Genomic DNA, 23,589 nt, shown 5'->3' on the forward strand with positions numbered 1-23,589 from the left:
CATTCAATTTTGTATGCTCTGGTAATGTCTCTTATTATGAATTAAAAGTTAGTTAAATAAATAGATTTTGTGCAACTTTTTCTAGGTCTGGATCTATATGTCTATCATTTTATATTTATGTTTATATATATATTCGCTTTATCAGGATATTTTGTCCGGTTAGTAGGTAGTCGTTAGTTAGTTCGAGCAAAGTAATTAGCGTTACAAAACTTCATCAGCTCTATAAACGAGGCATTGTCTTTTTTTAAACTTTTATTTTCATGTTACTCGTGTCAGTGTAAGATGATGACTTATGTAGGCTTAGAGGCTATATATCTTTAGTCCCTTAAAGGTGAGGTCTGAGATTATGTTTTGTTTACAGGCTCGTGTAGTGTAATGTTAAACAAATCTATCTTGTTTGACACGAATAGCCTACATGTTTTGTGTAAGAACACAAAACAAGAGTTTCTGTTATAATCAACACAATAAAATGCATAGCCTGGAGTGTACAGATTAAGGAAGAGTGTTATGTGTCACATGGCAACGCAAACCCTGCAGTCACTTGCATAGTTTGACGTTTGAGGCAAAGGTGTTTCAGGACCTTGACAAAAAATAATCTCTATTAATTTATTTTTTTTACAAATAATACAAAGTTTTCTAGAGAACATTACAAAATTGTTCCTTAAAGAATATTTTTAAAATATGTTACTCGTATCGAACTAATATTAGTCCAATAGCAGTTTGAACTGCCAAAGACATCTAGATATATAATCTAGATCTCAACAGTTCTTTTGAACTTTTTTCCCGACTAGAATGTTTTTATGAAACTGGTATTTTATTCTGTTTAAGACCACTGAGGCAAAACATTTGTATTCCCTGACACACACACACACACACACACACACACACACACACACAAATGGAATCAATAAACGAAACAATAGTTAAGACTTTAGAATAGATTTACATTAACAAAGAACTGCTTGAATTTATTTCAGATGATGTAATTTGTGAAGCCTGAGACAGCAGACATTCCAAGACTTACACAGTGGCTGGTGCTGTAGCTCCTCGAGTATTGTAACAGAGGGCCTGTTAAATTAAATCAGTTGATCCTTTGAGAAAAGTACTGTTCAGCTCACATGGTAGCCTAGATCTAGACCTAGACCATATACTTGTTGCAATTTCTTTGTCGTCTGCTACTAGGCCTACACAGTTCATCATGGAGATCACTTGGGCACAATGTCTGAATCATCAGAAAGAGAATCTAATTAGCAACAATATAAACAATACTTAACGTAAATATAAACAATACTTAAAGTAAATATAAACAATACTTAAAGTAAATATAAACAATACTTAGAGTAAAAAAATCCTAGTAATAAGCATACGGTGTAGACTTCCACGGTATAAGTTAACTTTCTCGTTAACTATGTCACTGACATATATCTTTTTTGTGCAAGTTCCAAAAATAAAACATCAATAGGTTACTAGAATTTCATGTTGGATAAGCAAATATTTACTGTCCACGATCTGCTCCCAAACATAGTCAAGGAGAGTGCAGACAGTTTCTGATCTTGCTGAGTATTAAAGAAAGAAGTTCTATAAACTTGACTGGAAATTGGATACCTCCTGATTCATGTACGTTTAGATTAGTGTGTGATTTAAAGTGGTTGAAATGGCAGCAACTAACATAACAGACACCCCAACGCTGTCGTCTGCAGCAGAACCAGGCCTACAGACGGCTCTGACAGTCTTCTCTGCAGTCGGGCTGGTAGGCTGTATCGTTTGCTTGGCCAGCAAGCTGCTGCTGAAATTCATCATTCCTATCGCCTGGAAATGTTGTCTGATATGCCAGGATGTGGCATTTATGTCATTGAGTTTGGGACTTCTGTTGACGTCGTGCTACATTGGAGGTGCTAGTCAGGCTACCTGTCGGACTGGGGGTGAGTTTATTTGTTTAAATTACTCTTGTAGTCTTTTCTTTAGAATGTATTGAATTAAAATCCATTAAGTTGAAAAATCAGGAGCTGGTGACCCTTGGGCAGCTTGCGTCACACAGTGCTACCTCCAGGCAGAACATGCGAAAGCTGCAATAGAGAGGAGGAGGGAATTGCTGTGTGAGTGACATCGTTCCGACCATAAATAAGGCCCAGGCTTTCATCTCGTTTTCCCAAAGCCCTAACTTTAAAAATATGAGGACAGAAATGCCTCTAGAGACTAGGGATCCACATTCACACGAAAAGGTGTTCTTCGAGGTAAACCATAGTCGTTTTACGAGGTAAACTATAGTCGTTTTACGAGATGAACAATAGTCGTTTTACGAGATGAACCATAGTCATTATACGAGATGAACCATAGTCGTTTTACGAGATGAACAATAGTCGTTTTACGAGATGAACCATAGTTGTTTTACGAGATGAACCATAGTCGTTTTACGAGATGAACCAAAGTCGTTCTACGACTCAAAGAGGCCAACAGTTTAAAAAAAAGACTTCAGGTTTTGAGACAAAGTGATGTCGCCCATTGTATTCAATTTAATCTTTGGTGCTTTACATTTCTTAGTGTCTTTTATTTCTACTCAAACTTCATCTTTACCTGTCCCTTAGTCTGTTGGACCGTTGGGGCAGGGTACAGGAAGTGTTGACCATCTCTCTATATTAATGTCAATTGTTAGAAAGCAAATCTCCTTCTCTGACAGGTCCGTCTGTTTCTTGATATTGTCCTCCTCCGGTTCTCCCTGGTGCCCTTCAGAAAAAGTCTTTGCGAGCCTTGTGGATCTATGGCCGTACAGTTTGAGCTTGCTCTCTTTTGACAATGACCAGAAGTTCATCGTGGGGTCTCACTGTGATCCTAACCAGCAGTTTTCTCATTTGTTGATGTTAGTAGTAGGAAACGCATGTTATTTTCTTTATCCCAAAATTGGTGTAAAATAAAGAATTGATATCAACTTTGTTTAAAAAAAAGGTAGGTTTCAATATTTTCTGCACCGATTGCAGCTGCTATGAAATACAAACTATCAACCACCCCAACCCCAATCTTACCTCCCTCGATACATAATAGGTGTGTATGGAGGGGGTGGGGTGGGCGAAAGTGTTGCCTACGTGATTGTATTGTTTGATCGGCGGACATTGTTATTACATAATGAGACATTGTTATTACATAATGAGACATTGTTATTACATAATGAGACATTGTTATTACATAATGAGACATTGTTATTACATAATGAGACATTGTTATTACATAATGAGACATTGTTATTACATAATGAGACATTGTTATTACATAATGAGACATTGTTATTACATAATGAGACATTGTTATTACATAATGAGACATTGTTACTACATAATGAGACATTGTTACTACATAATGAGACATTGTTATTACATAATGAGACATTGTTATTACATAATGAGACATTGTTATTACATAATGAGACATTGTTATTACATAATGAGACATTGTTATTACATAATGAGACATTGTTATTACATAATGAGACATTGTTACTACATAATGAGGCATTGTTATTACATAATGAGACATTGTTATTACATAATGAGACATTGTTATTACATAATGAGACATTGCTATTACATAATGAGACATTGTTATTATATAATGAGACATTATTATTACATAATGAGACATTGTTATTACATAATGAATATTCATAGTATTCATTGAAGTGATGTTGATGAAGATAAGGTTCACAGTGTGTCTGGACTAATCATTTAATTATAGATAGATAGATAGATAGATAGATAGATAGATAGATAGATAGATAGATAGATAGATAGATAGATAGACTGATTGATAGATAGAAAGATAAATAGATAGATAGATAGATAGATAGATAGATAGATAAATAGATAGATAGATAGATAGATAGATAGATAGATAGATAGATAGATAGATAGATAGATAGACAGATAGATAGATAGATAGATAGATAGATAGATAGACAGATAGATAGACAGATAGATAGATAGATAGATAGATAGATAGATAGACAGATAGATAGATAGATAGATATTTCTGTGAAATTATAAAACTATTTTTTTAAATTGTTATAACGATAACAAACAAGGAAGACAATTAAAAATGCTTTAAAAAATTACAAAGTTTATATGATGCAAAATTGTATCAATTAGTTTGGGTTAGTTATGTTATTAAATTTGTAAGTGTCTGATAGATCTCTAGACTAACAACAATAAATCTGAGCGATTAGAAATATTTTTAACAATTGTTTTTGTTTAGCGCAATTTCATGCTTTTAGCTTTCTCAGTACGCTATGATCACTTGTCTGGACCAAATGATTAAAAGGAGGGGGGGGGAGGAAAGAGGAGGTATCTGGGTGATCGCTTTTTAAATGGATTTAAGAAAATAAAAGGTGAACGACCTAAATTCTTAACTTTTCTCTTTACAAAGTCTTAAGGGAACTAATTAACTTATAACACTTTGTCAGTCAAGTAATAATTCTTTCCCTTGTTCGAGATACTAAACAAAATAATTAATTATCAACAGTTAATTAACTAATTGATTATTTTTTATTACTTTTTTATGAAATGTAATTACGGAAGATGTTTAAATTATCTATACGAGTATTAGTAAATATCAACTTGTGACATTTTTCAATAATATAAAAAGAAAAAAAGAAAATAATAATGAATGACAGATAAAATGCGAAACAATGTGCATGTACTTTCCTAATATAGTTTTTCTTTACAGTATACTATTGTCAGGCACTTCCTTATACTAGGTAACGAAATAATCTATCTACATATCATTGTACGAATATCATGTGTCTAATCATGCAATAGGTTGATCAGGTGACATATGAGTATCGCTAGTTTAATCGAGATACAATGAACAAGGACTGATTGAAGTAATTTGATCATCACCAAACTACTGTCAGAGTCAGGCACTACTATTACTTAACACTACCCGTCTGCGCCACGTTACCAGTTTACTGGGTTACGTCCCTTATGGATCACGCCGACCCCACACTGCTAAAGGTTAATTTGACCGTCGAAAAACTCAAAAGCATGAACTGAAGTTTGTATTCCTTTTATTTCTGCATCTTTGAGCTTCATGTCTAGACTGTTTATTAATTCTTTTGTTCCCTGGTTTCGCTTTATAAAAAAAAATGTACTGGGCAGCTAGCACATTCACCACGGCTGATTTCGTGACTCGCCATCATCAATATCCCCTGTAGATGTTTCTTTTATTATTGCACCTTCCTGTTACCGTTAGTCCTGAGTTCAAGTCTGGTTATAATGAGCCTCTTGATGCTATTGATTCACTAAAGTTCACATGAGAATAAAATGATGACTGATGGGATTGAATTATTGAGCACGTGATCATTATTTATACAATTTTAAAAAATGTGTTTTAAAATGTCAAGATATATACAATACGTCACGTGACCGGCAATGCAATGTATACGGGTATTTAAGCCAAACTTTCATTTAAAGAATCCTATGTGACAACTGGTTAGGCCGTAACTGATTTTCATTTTCCAAAAACGAAATTTGAAAAAATACAATAAATTATAAACAATATTTTTTTTAAAAGTGATATCTCTCTATACTGCAAAATGTATTTCCCCTTTTCAATAATTGGTTAATTATTTTTTTAATTCATGTGTTACCATCGACAATCAGGACCGGCCTTATGTAATTGAAGGCCCTAGAGGAAGAGAATAGGGTAGCCCCAACTGAAATAGAAAAACAAAAAATTAAGACCTAAAAAATTTCTATAGAATTATAAACTGTCCTGTATCTATATCTAAATCAACAAATAAGTTAAAAAGTCATGTAGCGCCGATAATTAATTACATAGAAGTTCATGCAGTGGCGTGCAGCGTTAGTCCCCAAAAAGTCTCAAATAATATTATTGTAAATCTGGTGGTGACACAGATGGGGGTACTGCTGTGTGTTTTTAGCCTACCCAAAACGCCACAGTCCAACGCAGGACGAGCGGTCAACCGTGACCAGTGACAGTACATGCCAGTTACGCACGCAAGTCACGGCGAAAGTGATCAACTGGAGTGTTCAAGAAGGTTCGAAGCCAGTAGAGACACTATATAAGAGAGAGTGTGTCAGAATCACTTCACGTTACCTCGCTATGTGACCAGTATGAGGCGAGAACCAGCACGGTATGTGAAGTCAGGCAGAGCAGAGACTAGGTTTTTGTAAAGACAGTGTTAATGTTGTTGTCAATTGCGATGTATTTGGAATTAAACTGACTGATACTTTGGAGCCCTGAGTTCGTTGTGTCGTGTGGTGCAGTTTAAAGAGAGCCTGGATAGTAGGAGAGAGACGTAACAAAATGTATTTCTTTAGCGGCCGCCATGAGATGAAAAGGGGGCGCGGTGGCTGAGTGGTAAAGCGCTCAGCTTCCGAACCTGATGTCCTGAGTTCGAATCTCGGTGAAAACTGGGATTTTGAGTTTCGGAATTTTTAGGGCGCCCCTGAGTCCACCCAACTCTAATGGGTACCTGACATTAGTTGAGAAAAGTAAAGTTGGTTGGTCGTTGTGTTGGCCACATGACAGCCTGCTCGTTAACCGTTGGCCACAGAAACAGATGACCTTAACATCATCTGCCCCATAGATCGCTAGGTCTGAAAAAAAAATTTACTTTATTTTACTTGCTGTTACATGAGATAAAAGCCGCTATTAGTTTTGTGTCGTCTGTCTGTCACATTTAGATCGAAAAACAAGAAAAGTTATTGAAAAGATAGTTATCTTTTGGGGCAAAAATAAATAAAGAAATAAAGAAATTGAAGTCAGAAATAAGTCTCCATTCAAGTGAAAAATAACGCTAAATAATTCTTTAAAATTGTATTTTTTGGAGTACTCAAGACAATCAAAACGTGCTTGAATATTTAATGTTCATGATAGATCTGAACGGGGCCGCATCTGAGTTTGTATGATAACACAAACTCTCTTATTAATCTTGTGTTGTTTTTTTTCTATTTGTGGCTTTTTGTGAAGCAATTAAATCATTTTCAATACAATATCTGTGTGTTTACATTCTCACAATCTTGTGTTTTAATGTCTGAGTACGTTAAATGTCAATGCCATGATCTAGTCGAAGTGGTTTTTTATTTATATATTTAAGCCTTAAGTCCTTTTTGTCTTTCCTATTCAGTTAAACTGCAATTGTTGTTGTCGACGTCTTTATTTGCTACTATCTTAGGACATAACAAAAAAAGACAAATTGGCAGTTTTTTTGTTTTGTTCTCAATGTTGTTATAAAAATGCTTTCATTATTAGGCTATTATTGAAGTCTTTGTGCAGGCTTAGCTCACTCTATCGACTTTTTCAAGTATTGGCTGATAGCCTTATTGGTTTTTTACATAGTGTTCCTTCATGGCATTTGATTGTTTCCTTATCACATAAACACACACACATACACTTGAAACGAAAGAAAATGTTTTCTTTATTTTGTTTTGCAGGGTTTTTTATTGTGTTTGGCGTCCTTGACCTCGCGTCATCCTTGAGCTTTATGGGTATAACAATTCTTCTGATCCAGAATCCTTCTAAGATGTCTCACCTATCAACCTTTAGGTAATTGTATAATTGTTCATTAGTAGTCAAAGTACATTGTACAAGCACAATGAAAGCTTTCATATTTCACTACCTACATCACTTCACTACCTACATCATTTCACTACCTACATCATTTCACTACATACAACACTTCACTACCTACATCATTTCACTACCTACATCACTTCACTACCAACATCATTTTACTACCTACATCATTTCACTACCTACATCATTTCACTACCTACATTATTTCAATACCTACATCATTTCACTACCTACATCATGTCACTACCTACATCATCTCAGTACCTACATCACTTCACTACCTACATCATCTCACTACATACATCATTTCACTACCTACATCATCTCACTACCTACATTATCTCACTACCTTCATCATTTCACTACCTACATCACTTCACTACCTACATCATTTCAATACCTACATCATTTCACTACCTATATCATGTCACTACCTACATCATCTCACTACTTACATGATTTCAATACATACACCATTTCACTACCTACAACATTTCAGTACCTATATCATCCTACTACCTACATCATATCACTACCTACATCATCTCACTACCTACATCATCTCACTACCTACATCATCTCACTACCTACAACATTTCACTACCTACAACATTTCACTACCTACAACATTTCAGTACCTACATCATTTCAGTACCTACATCATTCCACTACCTACATCATTTCAGTACCTACATCATTTCACTACCTACATCATTTCAGTACCTACATCTTCTCACTACCTACATTATCTCACTACCTTCATCATTTCACTACCTACATCACTTCACTACCTACATCATTTCAATACCTACATCATCTCACTACCTACATCATCTCACTACCTACATCATATCACTACCTACATCATTTCACTACCTACATCATCTCACTACCTACATCATCTCACTACCTACATCATCTCACTACCTACATCATCTCACTACTTACATCACTTCACTACCTACAACATTTCACTACCTACAACATTTCACTACCTACAACATTTCAGTACCTACATCATTTCAGTACCTACATCATTCCACTACCTACATCATTTCAGTACCTACATCATTCCACTACCTACAACATTTCAGTACCTACATCATTTCACTACCTACTTCATTTCACTACCTACAACATTTCACTACTTACATCACTTCACTACCTACAACATTTCACTACCTACAACATTTCAGTACCTACATCCTTTCAGTACCTACATCATTCCACTACCTACAACATTTCAGTACCTACAATATTTCAAAACCTACAACATTTCACTATCTACATCACTTCACTACCTACAACATTTCACTACCTACAACATTTCAGTACCTACATCATTTCACTACCTACTTCATTTCACTACCTACAACATTTCACTACCTACATCACTTCACTACCTACAACATTTCACTACCTACATCACTTCACTACCTACAACATTTCAGTACCTACATCATTGCACTACCTACATCACTTCACTACCTTCAACATTTCAGTACCTATAACATTTCAGTACCTACATCATTTCACTACCTACATCACTTCACTACCTACAACATTTCAGTACCTACATCATTGCACTACCTACATCACTTCACTACCTTCAACATTTCAGTACCTACATCACCTCACTACCTTCAACATTTCTTGGCAGAATATAAGTCATTGATTAGCATGCATGACTAGATTGACCTAGCAAAACGCGTAGGACGTAATCATCTTTCTGCTAGACATGTTTAGTTATTTATTAATTAAAAATAAACATAAAAAAACTTTTTGTAAGAAAAAATCCGTTACTGAGGATTGAACTCTAAACTTTTGGTATGAAAAGCCAATGTTCTATGCAAGTGCCATATTACAACCAATGTTACCGAAATTCGAAGTTATTTATATGTACTTTGAATTAAATTAGTTTCTGTAACATAAATCTACAATTGTTAATTCAGTTCTTCGTAAACTTTATATGAACTAAAACATTTTATATGTTTTAAAATATTATTAGCAAAAAGAACGATCATTTTCTACATTTAAAAATAGATTATATCTTTTCCAACAGTTATCTTCCTTTGAAGAAATGACCTTTCGGTTTTTTTTATTTTCGTAGTACAACGACATAGAGAACTCTTTAGCTGTTTGAATAACAGAATTTATATATTTACATCGAATTTACTGAGCGCCTCAAGGGAGCACGGAAAAGCATTCTCCTAGGTACCCCCCTCCCAACTGGTCCACAACTGAGATTGGACCAAAGCGCTCTGAGCATACTATAAGCATGAAAGTAACGCTATATAATTGCCATAATTTATTTATAAAATGTAATGATAAAATTGTTGCGTGTCTTGCAGATGGGGAGTCTATCTGGCCATGGTACTCCCTCAGAAAGTGGTGATTCTGATTCTGTCTGCCCTGCCTGTTCTACCCATTGACTACTTCGACCAGTCAACGCCCTATCCACTTGCATGTTTCCCAGTGCGGCAGGTAACTTATGCGATAGTCCTCTAGGAATAAAACTAACAATAACACTTTTGTTGGACAGAAGCCCTAACAAGCAAGAAAAACATAACAAATACTTTAAACAAAAATATAGCTGATATTTAACTCTTTCCCTCCTAACTGACGATACCAGCGTTGAGTCCATCAGAATGTGGTAAATAATTACGGAGAGGAAAGAGTTAATGTAATTGTATCAGTTAGTTTGGATCAGCCATGTACAGATGACCAGTTGTGAAAGGGGGAGGGAAGGGGTATCTTGGTGAATGTTTACATGATCTTTTTTTTTTTAAATGTATAAAAAATGTTCACTAAGGTCTCGAGATTCCTCAAGGGGACTCATTCAACTTATACCATCACATGTGTGAAGTACGATTTCTTTCCCTTGTTCAAGATACCAAACACAAATAATTAATTACCAATAGTTAACTAACTAATTGGTTTATTTTTTAATTGATTCTTGCGTTGTCAGCTAAATGAAATGAGTGTGCAAAATTTCAGCTTAATCCGAGATTAGGTGTGTGAGAAATAATGTGTACAAACTTTTTACCAGACGACAGATACAGTAAGTTGAAATCAGCTTTGTAAAGAAAAGAAGTGAGGTTTCGAGGCGCGGGGCAAACATTCACTTTGGTCTGTTGGAGATTTTCCTACATGTAGACAAGCATTTAGGTACATCCGGTGTACAGACTATTTAGAAAGCGTTAAAATTCAGACACAAAAAGTGAATATGAAATGTTCAGAGAAAACCCAAGACATTTATTTCCATACTTAAAAAACAACCAAGACATTCTTAAGGAAAAACGAAACATTTTTTGTTTATACTCTACAGAAAAATGAAGACAACAAGGTTTATTTCCATTCTCTAAGAAAACCGAGAAATTTTTATAGTCTGAAAAAAAAATGGTATTGTCTTCATAAAGACATCGATAACAGAGACACCTATTTTATAAATATTTTCTGATATCTATAACGATAGTAATAACAAGCAAAATAAATAAAAACGCAAATTAAAAAAACAACAACAAAGGTTATCCAAGGGGAAGAGCTCCGCACTTACAATTGTATCTTTCAATAATGTAGAAGTTATTTCCTTTAGTTGATACCAAACGAAATAATTTATTACCAATAATTAGTTTACTATTTCAGTAATTATTTAATTGATTCATGTTTTGTATGGGACAAGATGTATAATTGTTTATAGTTTCAACTTGATCCAAGAATGTAATAAACGTAAATAGATCAAAAAGCTAAAGAATCTCATTGAAATGTAAATAGATCAAAAAGCTAAAGAATCTCATTGAAATGTAAAAAGATCAAAAAGCTAAAGAATCTCATTGAAATGTAAATAGATCAAAAAGCTAAAGAATCTCATTGAAATGTAAAAAGATCAAAAAGCTAAAGAATCTCATTGAAATGTAAATAGATCAAAAAGCTAAAGAATCTCATTGAAATGTAAATAGATCAAAAAGCTAAAGAATCTCATTGAAATGTAAAAAGATCAAAAAGCTAAAGAATCTCATTGAAATGTAAAAAGACCAAAAAGCTAAAGAATCTCATTGAAATGTAAAAAGATCAAAAAGCTAAAGAATCTCATTGAAATGTAAAAAGATCAAAAAGCTAAAGAATCTCATTGAAATGTAAATAGATCAAAAAGCTAAAGAATCTCATTGAAATGTAAATAGATCAAAAAGCTAAAGAATCTCATTGAAATGTAAAAAGATCAAAAAGCTAAAGAATCTCATTGAAATGTAAAAAGACCAAAAAGCTAAAGAATCTCATTGAAATGTAAAAAGATCAAAAAGCTAAAGAATCTCATTGAAATGTAAAAAGATCAAAAAGCTAAAGAATCTCATTGAAATGTAAAAAGATCAAAAAGCTAAAGAATCTCATTGAAATGTAAATAGACCAAAAAGCTAAAGAATCTCATTGAAATGTAAAAAGATCAAAAAGCTAAAGAATCTCATTGAAATGTAAATAGACCAAAAAGCTAAAGAATCTCATTGAAATGTAAAAAGATCAAAAAGCTAAAGAATCTCATTGAAATGTAAATAGACCAAAAAGCTAAAGAATCTCATTGAAATGTAAAAAGATCAAAAAGCTAAAGAATCTCATTGAAATGTAAAAAGACCAAAAGCTAAAGAATCTCATTCAATATAATAGTCAAATATTTTAGTTCGCGTTCTTCTTGTTCTCACAGTTCCACTAGAATTATTGTTTCCTCTTTCACATTTAGGAAGGCGGCAAGGGAGCAACGTTCGGCGCCATCTTATTTTTCATCATGTGGGTCATACTGGCCACCTCCTTCATCCTGTGTGTCGTAGTAGCGGTTCGTTTCTGGGCCGGGCCTGGCACCAGAGTCCACGCTTCATCGCCAAGTCTCTGGCAGCTGCAGAAGGTCAGACTTTGTCAGTTTTAGGTCATGTGTCAAGCTGAACAGTTCGAGGAAGTCTTCGAACTAAGAAAAACAGAAATACAAACTTTACTGTTTCTTGGTTTTGACGCTGATAAAATTACAAAAGAATAAATGTCTTTCTTTAACATTCTATTTTTATTGTAACCACGAGATTTATTATTATTATATTATTATTTTCATTATTGCTATTATTATTGTTATTATTAAAAAAGTGAAACAAAAAGTTAAAATACCATTTACAGACATTGAAGATCTATTGGGAAGTTAATGTAAAGGTCATCTGTTTCTATTGTGGATGGCTAACGAGGATACCATGTGGTCAGCACAACAACCACTTTTACTTTCCCCCAACTAATGTCAGGTTCCCATTACAGTTGGGCAGACTAGAAGCATCCTAAAAAAAATAAATCCCGAAATTCAAATTCCCAGTCTTCACTGAGATTCGAACCCTGGACCCCTCAGTTTGGAAGCAAATACCACTCACGTCCCTTCAACTTCATTATTACTCTCATTAATACTATTGTTAATTCTTTCATTAATATTTATCTCAGGACGTAAGGGATGACGAACTATTAAATGTACAAAGTGTGTCTTCTTTTATTATAAATAACTATCATAAGTTTCAACCAATCACAACTGCTGTAACTTTTTCCTCTTCTGCAGCTGGAGCAGGGGCGTACGTTACACAAGTTTACATTGGTGGAGTTGGCCATGGTCGTTTTGTTGGTCTTCTTGCTGACCGTGGTGGTCTACAGCAACAAGGGGCTGGTCAGCACACCGCAGTGGGTGGCCCTTTTGACCGTCCTCTTTCTGGTCATCGTGCACGTCATCATGTCCATTGTGCAGCTGACCATGTGGAGTAGCCTGTGCTGCGACCAAACAGGACAGAAGAAAGAACCTCATCATAGACTGAAGCAACTGGAGCTGATTAAAACAGAGGTTAGTCTGAATGTGTATAAGGGACAGCTGATGAAAAACAGAGGTTAGTCTGGATGTGTATTAGAGACAGCTGATAAAAAGAGACAGGGGCGTAGCTATGAATTTTTCATTATTTGGGGGCCCGGGGGCTTGACCTCTTTGGGGTCCCAGATTATTGCGCAATATTTAATATTTAATTTAAAAAACACTCGTTTGGAACCCCCCCCCTTTCAAGTGGGGGCCCGGGGGGATTTTCCAATTTTCCCCCCTCATGACCCCACCCTAGCTAGGCCACTGAAAACAAAGGTCAGTCTGGATGTGTATTTTGGAAAGCTTATAGACAGGATAATATTAGAGAATTGAATCATAAATGTTAATCTTAGTAACATACTATCTGTTTAAAATTTAAATTTTCGAGGTCCGGTATACTTTCTTAAAAAAAAAAGTACACAGAAAAAGAAGAGAGAGCGAGACAGCGATACAGAGAAATGTGGGTACAATGTAATAGAATGTGAAGGAAAACCTAAGAAAAAGGGAAATAAAAAAAGACAATTGGGAGAGGTTTTGAGTTAAGTAGACAAAATTAGCAATGTCAAGGATGCGAAATGGAAAGATAATTGTTGCCAACTTAAGAGTAGCGGTGACCTCATACCAACCCTCTTGTATTACTACTAATTAGATAGCTGCTTATCTGTTTATATACACGTTTTTAGGCGCGCCACTTGCGCCACTGTCAGAGAGCGTACATCTCCTACGTCTGCCTACCCACCTTGTTGATGTTATTGGATGTTCTGAATAATTGAACATCTGAATCTGCAGTGTTAAAAAAGTACTTAAAAATTATCCTATACCTTTAAAACTACATAGCTTTTTAACACTTTCTACATTCTGTACACAAGATACACCAATAAATATCTGATTTGACCTCATAGAGTGGCATCTATAATTGTGTGAACAGGGAAATATTACTTGAAACAAAAAATCGTTAAATGTATATCTATAGATATAAAATAAGATAAGAAATCAAGTGTTAATAGATAGCATTATATGAATTGTGTCCAAGCAAGTATTGGGTATACCAGTGTTTACGTTAGGGAACAGAAAGACAAAATGTAAAGTAAAAAGTACATGGTCAGTTTACAGGTCCAAAGTTTTTCTTGACTGATGAGTGGATGACTGTGATGTGATGTGATGGATGGTCGTTAACGAGCATGATCTACGTGTGTAGATGAGTGATGGATAGATGGATGGATGGATGGATGGATGGATGGATGAAACGTTGTATAGTATGCATGGCTGGATTGATATGTTACTAGGTGGATAAAAGGACGAGGAAGGATGGATGGGTATGTGGATGTGGATCAACCAGACCTAAACATAAATGTCTGCATACGTGCACTTTAGGATTGGCTTTTATCATTTGAATCGTCTCGTTGATGATTAAATATAAAATTTAAAAAATTGATGATTAATAACATAAAAGATTTGATGATTCCACATAACATAAAAGATTTGATGATTCAACATAACATAAAAGATTTGATGATTCAAGATAACAAAAAAGATTTGATTTGACATAAAAGATTTGATGATTCCACATAACATAAAAGATTTGATGATTCAAGATAACAAAAAAGATTTGATTTGACATAAAAGATTTGATGATTCAACATAACATAAAAGATTTGATGATTCAAGATAACAAAAAAGATTTGATTTGACATAAAAGATTTGATGATTCAACATAACATAAAAGATTTGATGATTCAACATAACATAAAAGATTTGATCATTAAAACAACCGTCATTAGAGTATATTGCTGATCATGTTTGCATTGTATATCTGATTTTTTTTTTTTTGCAACTATGCTCCTAAGGGCCCAGGTAGAGTGAGATTAAAAGCAAGCTGGGCTGCAGGAAAAGGGGTCTGGAAGCAGGGCCTCCTCAAAGTTTACGGCCCTGAGCATATCAAGGCTTGGGCCCAGGAAATTGTGGTGCTCGGTCTTCTGAGGAAGTCTCACAGTGCCAGTGTCCTTCAGTGTCTGTGGACCAGCAACTCTAACCCTTACTATGAGACCATGACCCTCATTAGTGGCAACATAGTGGCCAGTGACTCCAGGTACTTACAGTCTTTTTATTTTGGTATAGCTATCAACTCCAGGTGACATTTTATTGGGTGTAGCTATCAACTCCAGGTGACATTTTATTGGGTGTAGCTATCAACTCCAGGTGACATTTTATTGGATGTAGCTATCAACTCCAGGTGACATTTTATTGGGTGTAGCTATCAACTCCAGGTGACATTTTATTGGGTGTAGCTATCAACTCCAGGTGGCTTTTTATTGGGTGTAGCCATCGACTTTGGGGATTTTATTTAAGTATAGTCAGGTCATTTTTATTTACTGTAGCCAGTTACTTGAGATGACTTACCATTTAGTGTAGCCACTAACTCCAGGTGAATATTTTATTAGGTGTAGCTATCGACTCCAGGGGAGTTTTTAAAATGTAGCCAGTGATTCCAAGGGAATTTATTTAATGTAGCCATTGACTCAAGGTGAGTTCATTAAATACAGCTAGGGACTCCAAGGTCACCTTCTATTGAGTGTAATCTGTGTGACTCCAAGTGACCTTCTATTGAGTATAATCTGTATGACTTCAGTTGACCTTCTATTGAGGGTAATGTGTGACTCCAGGTGGCCTTCTATGAGTGTAATCTGTGTGACTCCAGATGACCTTCTAATGAGGGTAATGTGTTTGACTCTAGGTGATGTTAAATAATTCAGTTATCAGTCAAATCCTGTTCAGGTTCGCCCACATTGCGCAGTATTCCCTTCAAAGTAGTCATCACTTGCCTAATGATTGCGAGTCTTCTCTAAATCCAATGAACAATTGTGAAGAAGTTTTCACCTGGTTTCTGTTTTTCTTTGGTACTGTTTTCTTCTATTGTTAGCAACGTGTCTTATACTAATATACAAACACTTTCATCTATACTATATATATATCTTATCTTCTTATCTTATATAATACAGACGTTACTTCAAAAAAAGAAGATGATTACGTCCTGCGCGTCATGCATTCAGTCATGCATATTAACCAATGACTTAAATTCTGCCAAGTCACTGATTTTCCTGGCTGGCTCAGGCAACCCATTGCATTCTCTAATAGGGAAGAAGGAGTATTTATTTGTACAAATTTGTCCTAGCATATGGGATGAGGAATATGCCTTTATTTTTGTGTCTTTCTGAGTATCTTATTGAACCTCATATTTGCATTTGAAGATTATGGTTCAGTGTTTTATGTTTAATTACTACTTTACTTTGTTAAGTCTTCTGTCCTGAAGGCTTTCTAAATTTAGTGATTTAACTAAAGGTGTTACTCTAGTCAAGTGTGAATATTCGTATGTTATATATATATATATGTAAGAGTACTGTTTTAAACCTACATTTTGTGTTCGTAGATTAACCTGCCTGGAGCTAACGTCAAGTGGAACTCTTCAGGATTTGTTAAAAAAGATGGAGTCACCGCTCCCCGATCAGTGCCAAAGAACAATCATGCATGACATAGCTGAAGGATTGTCCTATTTACACGGACAGAACGTCTTACACAGAAACTTGACGTCAGCGGCTGTCTATCTGAAAGGTTCCGTGCAGGTAAATGCCGTACGTTTTTTCCCGTTCTTCGCCAGTGTAGACAGAGGAGAATCGAGTTTGTACACATTTTAAACTGATTGTATATTTGCGAGGCGCTTTAAAATACGTAATCATAAATGCAGTTCATTACTTTATGAACACTTAAGTTTAATAACACCAGACTTTCTTAGTCACAAGGATAATTAAAATAATGTTTTAAATTCATGGTATGCATTGGGGGAGGGGAGGGGTAAATATAAACTTTGGTCTGTAATATTGGAGTGAACCCTGTGGTATGACATTCACAAATTTTGTTGTAATATTTTGTAATATATCATGAGCTTTAGTAAAACTAATTGCCTTCAGAATAATAAAGATATTATTAATTGAAATTATTATTATTATTATTCTATTTTTTAATGTAAAGCACTTAAACTAAAAAAAAACACAATAGAGCTGCAACATATATTGATTGCTTTTTCACTCTCACTACCTCGATCACTAATATGCAACGGTGACTTCCCCTCCCCTAATATGTAGAGATATAACAATCAAAAGACATTTAACTTAGCACAATATACTAAACATTTTTAAAATTGTTTTGAGCTTTGACCTCTGTTACCAAATATCATTAAATTAACAGTAGGTTATTTCTATCCTTATCATTGTCTTGATTTGTGTATTTCTGTCCTCAGCAGTGTCTTGTCATGAGGGCCGCTGTGGGAGATTTTGAAGACGCTCAGATTTACGGAACTTTCCTGACTGGATCATCCAACAACAGCACAGTCAGCAGGAAACGCTTCTTGTATCCCGACATCAGAGCTTACGCCTTGGTGGGCATAGAAATGCTAGCGAGAGTCTGTGAGTGCAAACAGAAATATAAAAAGCCGAACCAATCCAGAAACCCAGCATGGGCTTCACCATCCATCAACAAATCTTTCGGACGCCCATATCCTGATGCAGCTTCCCATTCTCGTGGTTTTCAGGATTCCCTCTTGGTGGCTAACAGCTCTGCTCACAAATCAAAATCACAGTTACGTCATATCCAGGCTAATGAAAAATTGTCACCCGGCCATTTCGTGGCAAAACAAAGTTCTGATACTTTCAAGTACGATTCACAGAAAAGTAAAGAAAGCGCTTCTCTGCATATCGAGGTGGCTGAAGACTCTTCGAGAGGGTTTAGTATCGATCAAAACTGGAAACTTCAAGCTCGATCTAATGACCTGGATATGAGCTCTGATTGGAGAGAACAAGAAATGTTTAACCAATCACCATCAGCTGGGGATAGCACGCAACAAGGGGAAGTAGATCAAAGAGCTCCTGGGATAACGCTGGTAAAAGAGGCTGACAAAAGTTCCGTGTTCCATCACCACAGTGATGTGACCAACGATGCTGAGGTCATCGAAGAGGATCGCTTTGGCCACGGTCAGCATTACGTGCGTAGAAACGGTCCGTATAACCAAGCTGGCTACATCACTTCGAAAACAGACGACGGAAGAGAAATATTTATTCCGGCAAAGTTCAGAACCAAGAAATCTAGCGCTGCGTCAAGCTCCGGCTACGGCAGTGGTGGCGGTAGTACATCTATCTCTACCTTAGAGAAGCCAAACTTTCAAGGGGTGAAACAAGTGTACAGGTCAGGCGGACTGGCTCAGCCCCAGGAAACAGAAGTGCTTGATGCTCTGCCAGGCATGACTGAAAGCTCCAGGCGCGGTGATGCTCTCTTAGACGAACTGTTCAAAGCTAAAAAAGACGCAGAAATACAGCTGCTCTTGGAAAGTTATGATGAGCGCGTCAGACGAGGAGAGCTTGGCGCCAACATTTCCGAAGTGCCTTACGGAATCGTCTTTAAGAAGCCGAACACTGTAACATTGCCGGAACTTCCTAACTACTTGGAGCATTCACGTCTACAAGAAAAACAAGCTCAGGAAATCAGCGTGTCTTCTCTTAGACCAGCATCGGCTTCTACAGCACTAGCAAATCAAGCGGATACAGAGAGGCCGTCGAGTGCTGGGAAGGTATCGTCAACGGTCTGGAACCCTAGGTCTTCAATAAAACGAACAAAAGCTAGAACAGCTCTCAAAAAAGCTTTGAACAATAAGGAGGTCACATCTATATCGCACCTGCAGACAGTCGCTACAGTTCGTGGTGCACGAGCCAAAGATATTGAGATGAAATATGCTAAGCTAGAAGAAACACAACAAACAGTCACATCAAAACTCAACATTAAGCACGAAACAAAAACTCCTTTATTTAATAACTCACAGGCAACGATGCCACCAAATAAAAACAAAGACATCATTCCAACACAAGCCAAAGTTGATCTTAGCATTAACACCTCCCAGATTCCAGCGACATCGACGCAGTCTGCGCATGGAAGAAAGTCTGTCTCTAAGAAACGTTCAACAAAGTCACGTCCAGCGCCTGAGCCTCCCGTTAAACACCCGACACAGCCTCCGCAACCACATCTGGACAGTGTAATTACTACATCCTCCAACGTTGAAAGAATGTCTAGTTTCAACAGCTACGACATGTCCCCTATAAACAATGACCAATCGTCTACCTCAGGGGATGCAGGCTCAACAGAAACAGAGTCGTCTGTACAGGGTGGTGTTTACGTACGAGAACAGACCAGCGTGGAGAAAATCGAATCGGACATGAATGACATTATCAACAGCAGCACGCTGGATATATCATCCAAGAAACTACCACCGGGAGCCAAACTCATAGACAGCGGATTCGACAGCGCCTCAGTGTCGAGTGAAGAGTCGTGTCTATGTGCGGCTGCTGCATTGCAGGTCGTGGATGAAGGCTCGTGTTCCGGACCATCTGAAGCTTTCTCTCAAAGCACTACATGCAGTTGCGCATGCAGCAACTGTCTTGGAAGCTCGCAGAGAAACAAGAACAGCTCCAGCTGGACCGGAAGTCAAGACTCTGAATCGTGGAGCAACAGTAACTCTTTCTCCTCATATGACGTCAACATGCACAGGCGAAAACTGCCAAGAAGCAAGTGTGATTCACCAGGGTGTGTTCTGGCCCCGGATGAACAGTATCCCTCCCCTGCACACAGAAGCCACTCGTTCCAGCACCGAGGATCTTACGTACTAAAGAGAAACCATAGGCGCCTGGCTCACACAAGGGAACACTACACAAGCAGTTCCAGCGAGGCCAGCAGTGCTGCTTCTCGTCGTTACAGAGAACTGTTGAAAAAAGGTGTAGCTTTTAGGGTATCGGTCATCCCTGGCGAATCACAGGGCGATCAGCCGCCAGGAAGACCACCACTGTTAAGTCCTCTAGCGGAACATTTGAACATTGACACTGCAAACAATGGGTTTGAGGACGACAGTGAAGAAGATAATGACGAGGAGGCCAACATCCAGAGGTTGTCTCCCATTCCGTCATTAGAAGATATTATCAAAGAAATACCCGATGAGACAGGGAAATTTTCCGATGAATCAAGAGCGTTTTTGAATCGTCCAGACTCCGAACTTTCCCTTAAAGCCCTCCAAGCAGTTTTGTCACGACACGGCTCTGCCTCTGAGCCTAAAACTAGATTACCAAAAGAACTTATGATTGACAGAATATTCACACACCAGGGGCCGCCTCTCAACATGCCATCAAACTTTGGTTTGCGCGGCACTCAGGACGTGGACGACTCAGTGATAAAGGAAGTAGCAATGCTGCCCAGCCAAGAAGAAGTTGAAGACACGAAAGACGTGGTGGGCTTGTTGTCAGGCATGGACGGGAGACACATTCGATATTGCCACAGCATAAGTTCAAGGGTTTCCATCGTCAGGATGAGTGACCTACTTCCTGCCAACAATCAGACTTTTGACAAGCTGGTGACCAGGTTAAAGAATACCGGAAGTGTCAGTACAACAGGAAGTCAGGTAAATATTTTTTTTTAACATTTTCTATCTATTTCTACTTTTAATTTACATTTTCGTCATAGCAATAATAACAACAAAAAAAAAAAGCACACATGAAACATTTTTTGGACAACTTTTCATTATCCTGTCGAGCTCGTAATAAGCTCGTGCTTCGTAAGCACTCATGTTATTAAAATTTTTATAAGATCATTTCATTAATAATAGAATTATTTTTAAATAGAGGGACTTCTTATGGTCCGACAACTACGCTGGGCAGGGCACGTATCCCGTATGGTAGACGAACGTATGCCAAAGGCAGTCTTTTTTGGTGAGCTAAAAGGTGGTCGACGTATCAGAAGCGCCCCACGGAAACGCTTACCAGCTTAGGCGTCAACTTTCCTTGGCTGACATAGAAGAGAGCACCTGGTTGCATGCGGCGTCGGAACGAGACAGCTGGAGGTCACTCACGAAGGCCGCGGGATACACATTTGAGACCAAAAGAAAATCTGCTGCCGAGGACAAACGCAGACGACGAAAAGAAAATCTAAATCGACCACCTGTGGACAATGGTTATGCTTGCCCTGGATGTGGCAAAATATGCAGGTCACAGCTGGGGCTGCGCAGCCACGGGAAATACTGTATTCCTCATTAATCTTCGGACTCGAAGAAAAGCCTTATTATTATTATTTTTAAACTATGTTATATGGGTTATGGGACTCAGGGGAATTAACAATTACATTGTAATTTTCTTATTACTTAGTATCAGTAATACCCCTTCCGCACATGACCACCTCCATGAAAGGTAAGCCTAAACGTTTAATATTATATTTCAAATTTAAGTAGGAATTAATTTTTTTCAGGTCACTTTTTTTTTTACTTTGGCCAATCGACAATCATTATTTTGAAATCTTTTGAATTAGATGCATTCGAATCCAGCTATGTTTGATGGTGGGCTTGTGTTGTTCTATTGTTGTTCATTGGCCTCCTTCAGTCGTAGAACGACTATGGTTCATCTCAGAGCACACTTCCTCATGTGGCTGTGGAGCCCTATTTTGGAGAGACACTCCCGTCCACAGATAGCGCAGGTTAAGGTGGCTTTTGCTTCGGTGGTAGAGGAGCTGGCCGTTTTTCGGATTGTACGTTTTTCTTCCTGAGCTGAGATCCATGTACTTTCACTGCCCATAGCTTTGTATGATCGGTTGCGATCTAGAGTTAATGTGTCCTGAATACGGATAGGCCTTTACGTATATGATATAAAATAGGTCTACTCTTAAGGAATTAGAAGACTGTAGTTTGCTTTACTTTTTTCTTATTTATTAAACTCAAACCACCCATGGTCACGCTCATGGAATTGAATTCAATTGATGACTGCAGTTTACTTTATTCTTTCTGTGTTTTGTTTTTATTGAAAAGGTGTTTTTTTTAAACCTCACCCCCCCCCCCACCACATTTGTTGGCATGGCTGGTAAAAGTGAGGGTTTAACATTAGAATCTCCCCTCCAGTGAAAAGAAATAAAGAAAAACAACAGTCAGAAAATTTCGAACCCCCCCCCCCCCACCTCTTTCGGCTTCACGCATGGTTTGTACTATAACATTGTGATGTCAAAATGATTATATATATATATATATATATATTTCTTTTTCAGATATTGGATTTGATGCGCGTGTGCTGGTTGAACGAGGCTCCGCCTACAACGACAACTCTTGTGGGACAGCTCACGGATCCTATAACAGAGACAGAATTGTGAAGCCAAGGGCATGATACACACTACAAGACTGCTAATCAGCTGACAAATGTTGAAAGTGCCCTTGCACGCCATCAGCAGGCGTGGTGATGACCTTGTAACTTGCCGTACTTTCTGTTTACTGAAGTCTCGCTTCCCGAAAGTTGGCTGGATAACATACAAAAGAATGGACCAGCCACTCTCTCTTGATATCCTGTTAAGAACAGCTGCTGACCGGGAAAAAGTGGAGGGATTTGGTTACTCGAACTTACAGACACAGCAACCCAACGATAAAAGTCAAGGGATAGATGAGAGAGAGAAAGCAAGAAATGCGTTCTAAGTTAAGAATCTAGGTCAGTCATGGTCAATGCACACTTGGTGAGACACTTCAGCTAAGTAGACAATGGTAGAGATCAACACTTTGTTGTCATTGGCAGAAATAGCCACTTCCTGTTTGACTTCCGCTGCTCTCAGGGGAAGAAATACCTTTCTAAAGACAGCACAGGACGAGTTGTCTCGGGGAAAAGGATCCACAAGAATTTCTCAACCCAACGCACGCGGACGTAACCTCTTTGCACCAAGCATGGAGACCAGCTCTTGGAAGTAGATCTATATAGGATAGTACCAGTACTGAACGCTGTGAGGCAATGAGACGTCTCGTTTAAATTTCAGTAGATGAAAACAGTATACTCAAGTCTGGCTCTGTCTCACTTTCAAACGCCTTTTGTGGAGCGATGTTAGTGATGTGTACATGTCCTGCGGACATAACATAATTATATCATGCAAACCACAATAAAACACAAATGTGGTTTCATGTAGAGTTCGCCTTTCAATGACTCTCCTTATTAGAAAGATAGAAAAATGAAGCTCACATTCCATCCCATATCATATGTGTTGCTGATTGGATAGGATGCAGCTCTAGCACATCGATACAGACATAAACATAAAGG

General features: G+C 37.2%; 1 protein-coding gene across 2 annotated transcripts; it reads left to right on the forward strand.

Moving 5' to 3' along the window:
• The first annotated feature begins 1,191 nt into the window (after window positions 1–1,191).
• On the forward strand, window positions 1,192–23,377 carry LOC106055924 (uncharacterized). Of its 2 annotated transcripts, none has more exons than XM_056023137.1 (9): window positions 1,192–1,922; window positions 7,446–7,557; window positions 9,939–10,071; window positions 12,320–12,481; window positions 13,163–13,438; window positions 15,295–15,536; window positions 16,875–17,067; window positions 17,742–20,936; window positions 22,562–23,377. In XM_056023137.1, exons 1-9 carry the CDS (start codon window positions 1,655–1,657, stop codon window positions 22,661–22,663), a joined length of 4,683 nt encoding a protein of 1,560 aa, XP_055879112.1. In that variant the 5' UTR covers window positions 1,192–1,654; the 3' UTR covers window positions 22,664–23,377. The 2 variants fall into 2 exon arrangements, with proteins under 2 accessions (XP_055879112.1, XP_055879113.1); XM_056023138.1 differs by having other exon boundaries at window positions 17,745–20,936.
• The last annotated feature ends 212 nt before the right edge of the window (window positions 23,378–23,589 follow it).

This window comes from Biomphalaria glabrata, chromosome 3 (assembly GCF_947242115.1).
Source record: "Biomphalaria glabrata chromosome 3, xgBioGlab47.1, whole genome shotgun sequence".
In the NCBI taxonomy this organism is placed as follows: domain Eukaryota; kingdom Metazoa; phylum Mollusca; class Gastropoda; family Planorbidae; genus Biomphalaria; species Biomphalaria glabrata.

Bases quoted from the DNA above. Each gene is read 5' to 3' on its own strand.
- LOC106055924 (XM_056023137.1), top strand. From the start codon at position 1,655: ATGGCAGCAACTAACATAACAGACACCCCAACGCTGTCGTCTGCAGCA. The intron at 1,923-7,445 runs GTGAGTTTATTT...TTTGTTTTGCAG, and splicing joins GGCTACCTGTCGGACTGGGG to GGTTTTTTATTGTGTTTGGC. The intron at 15,537-16,874 runs GTACTTACAGTC...TTGTGTTCGTAG, and splicing joins ATAGTGGCCAGTGACTCCAG to ATTAACCTGCCTGGAGCTAA.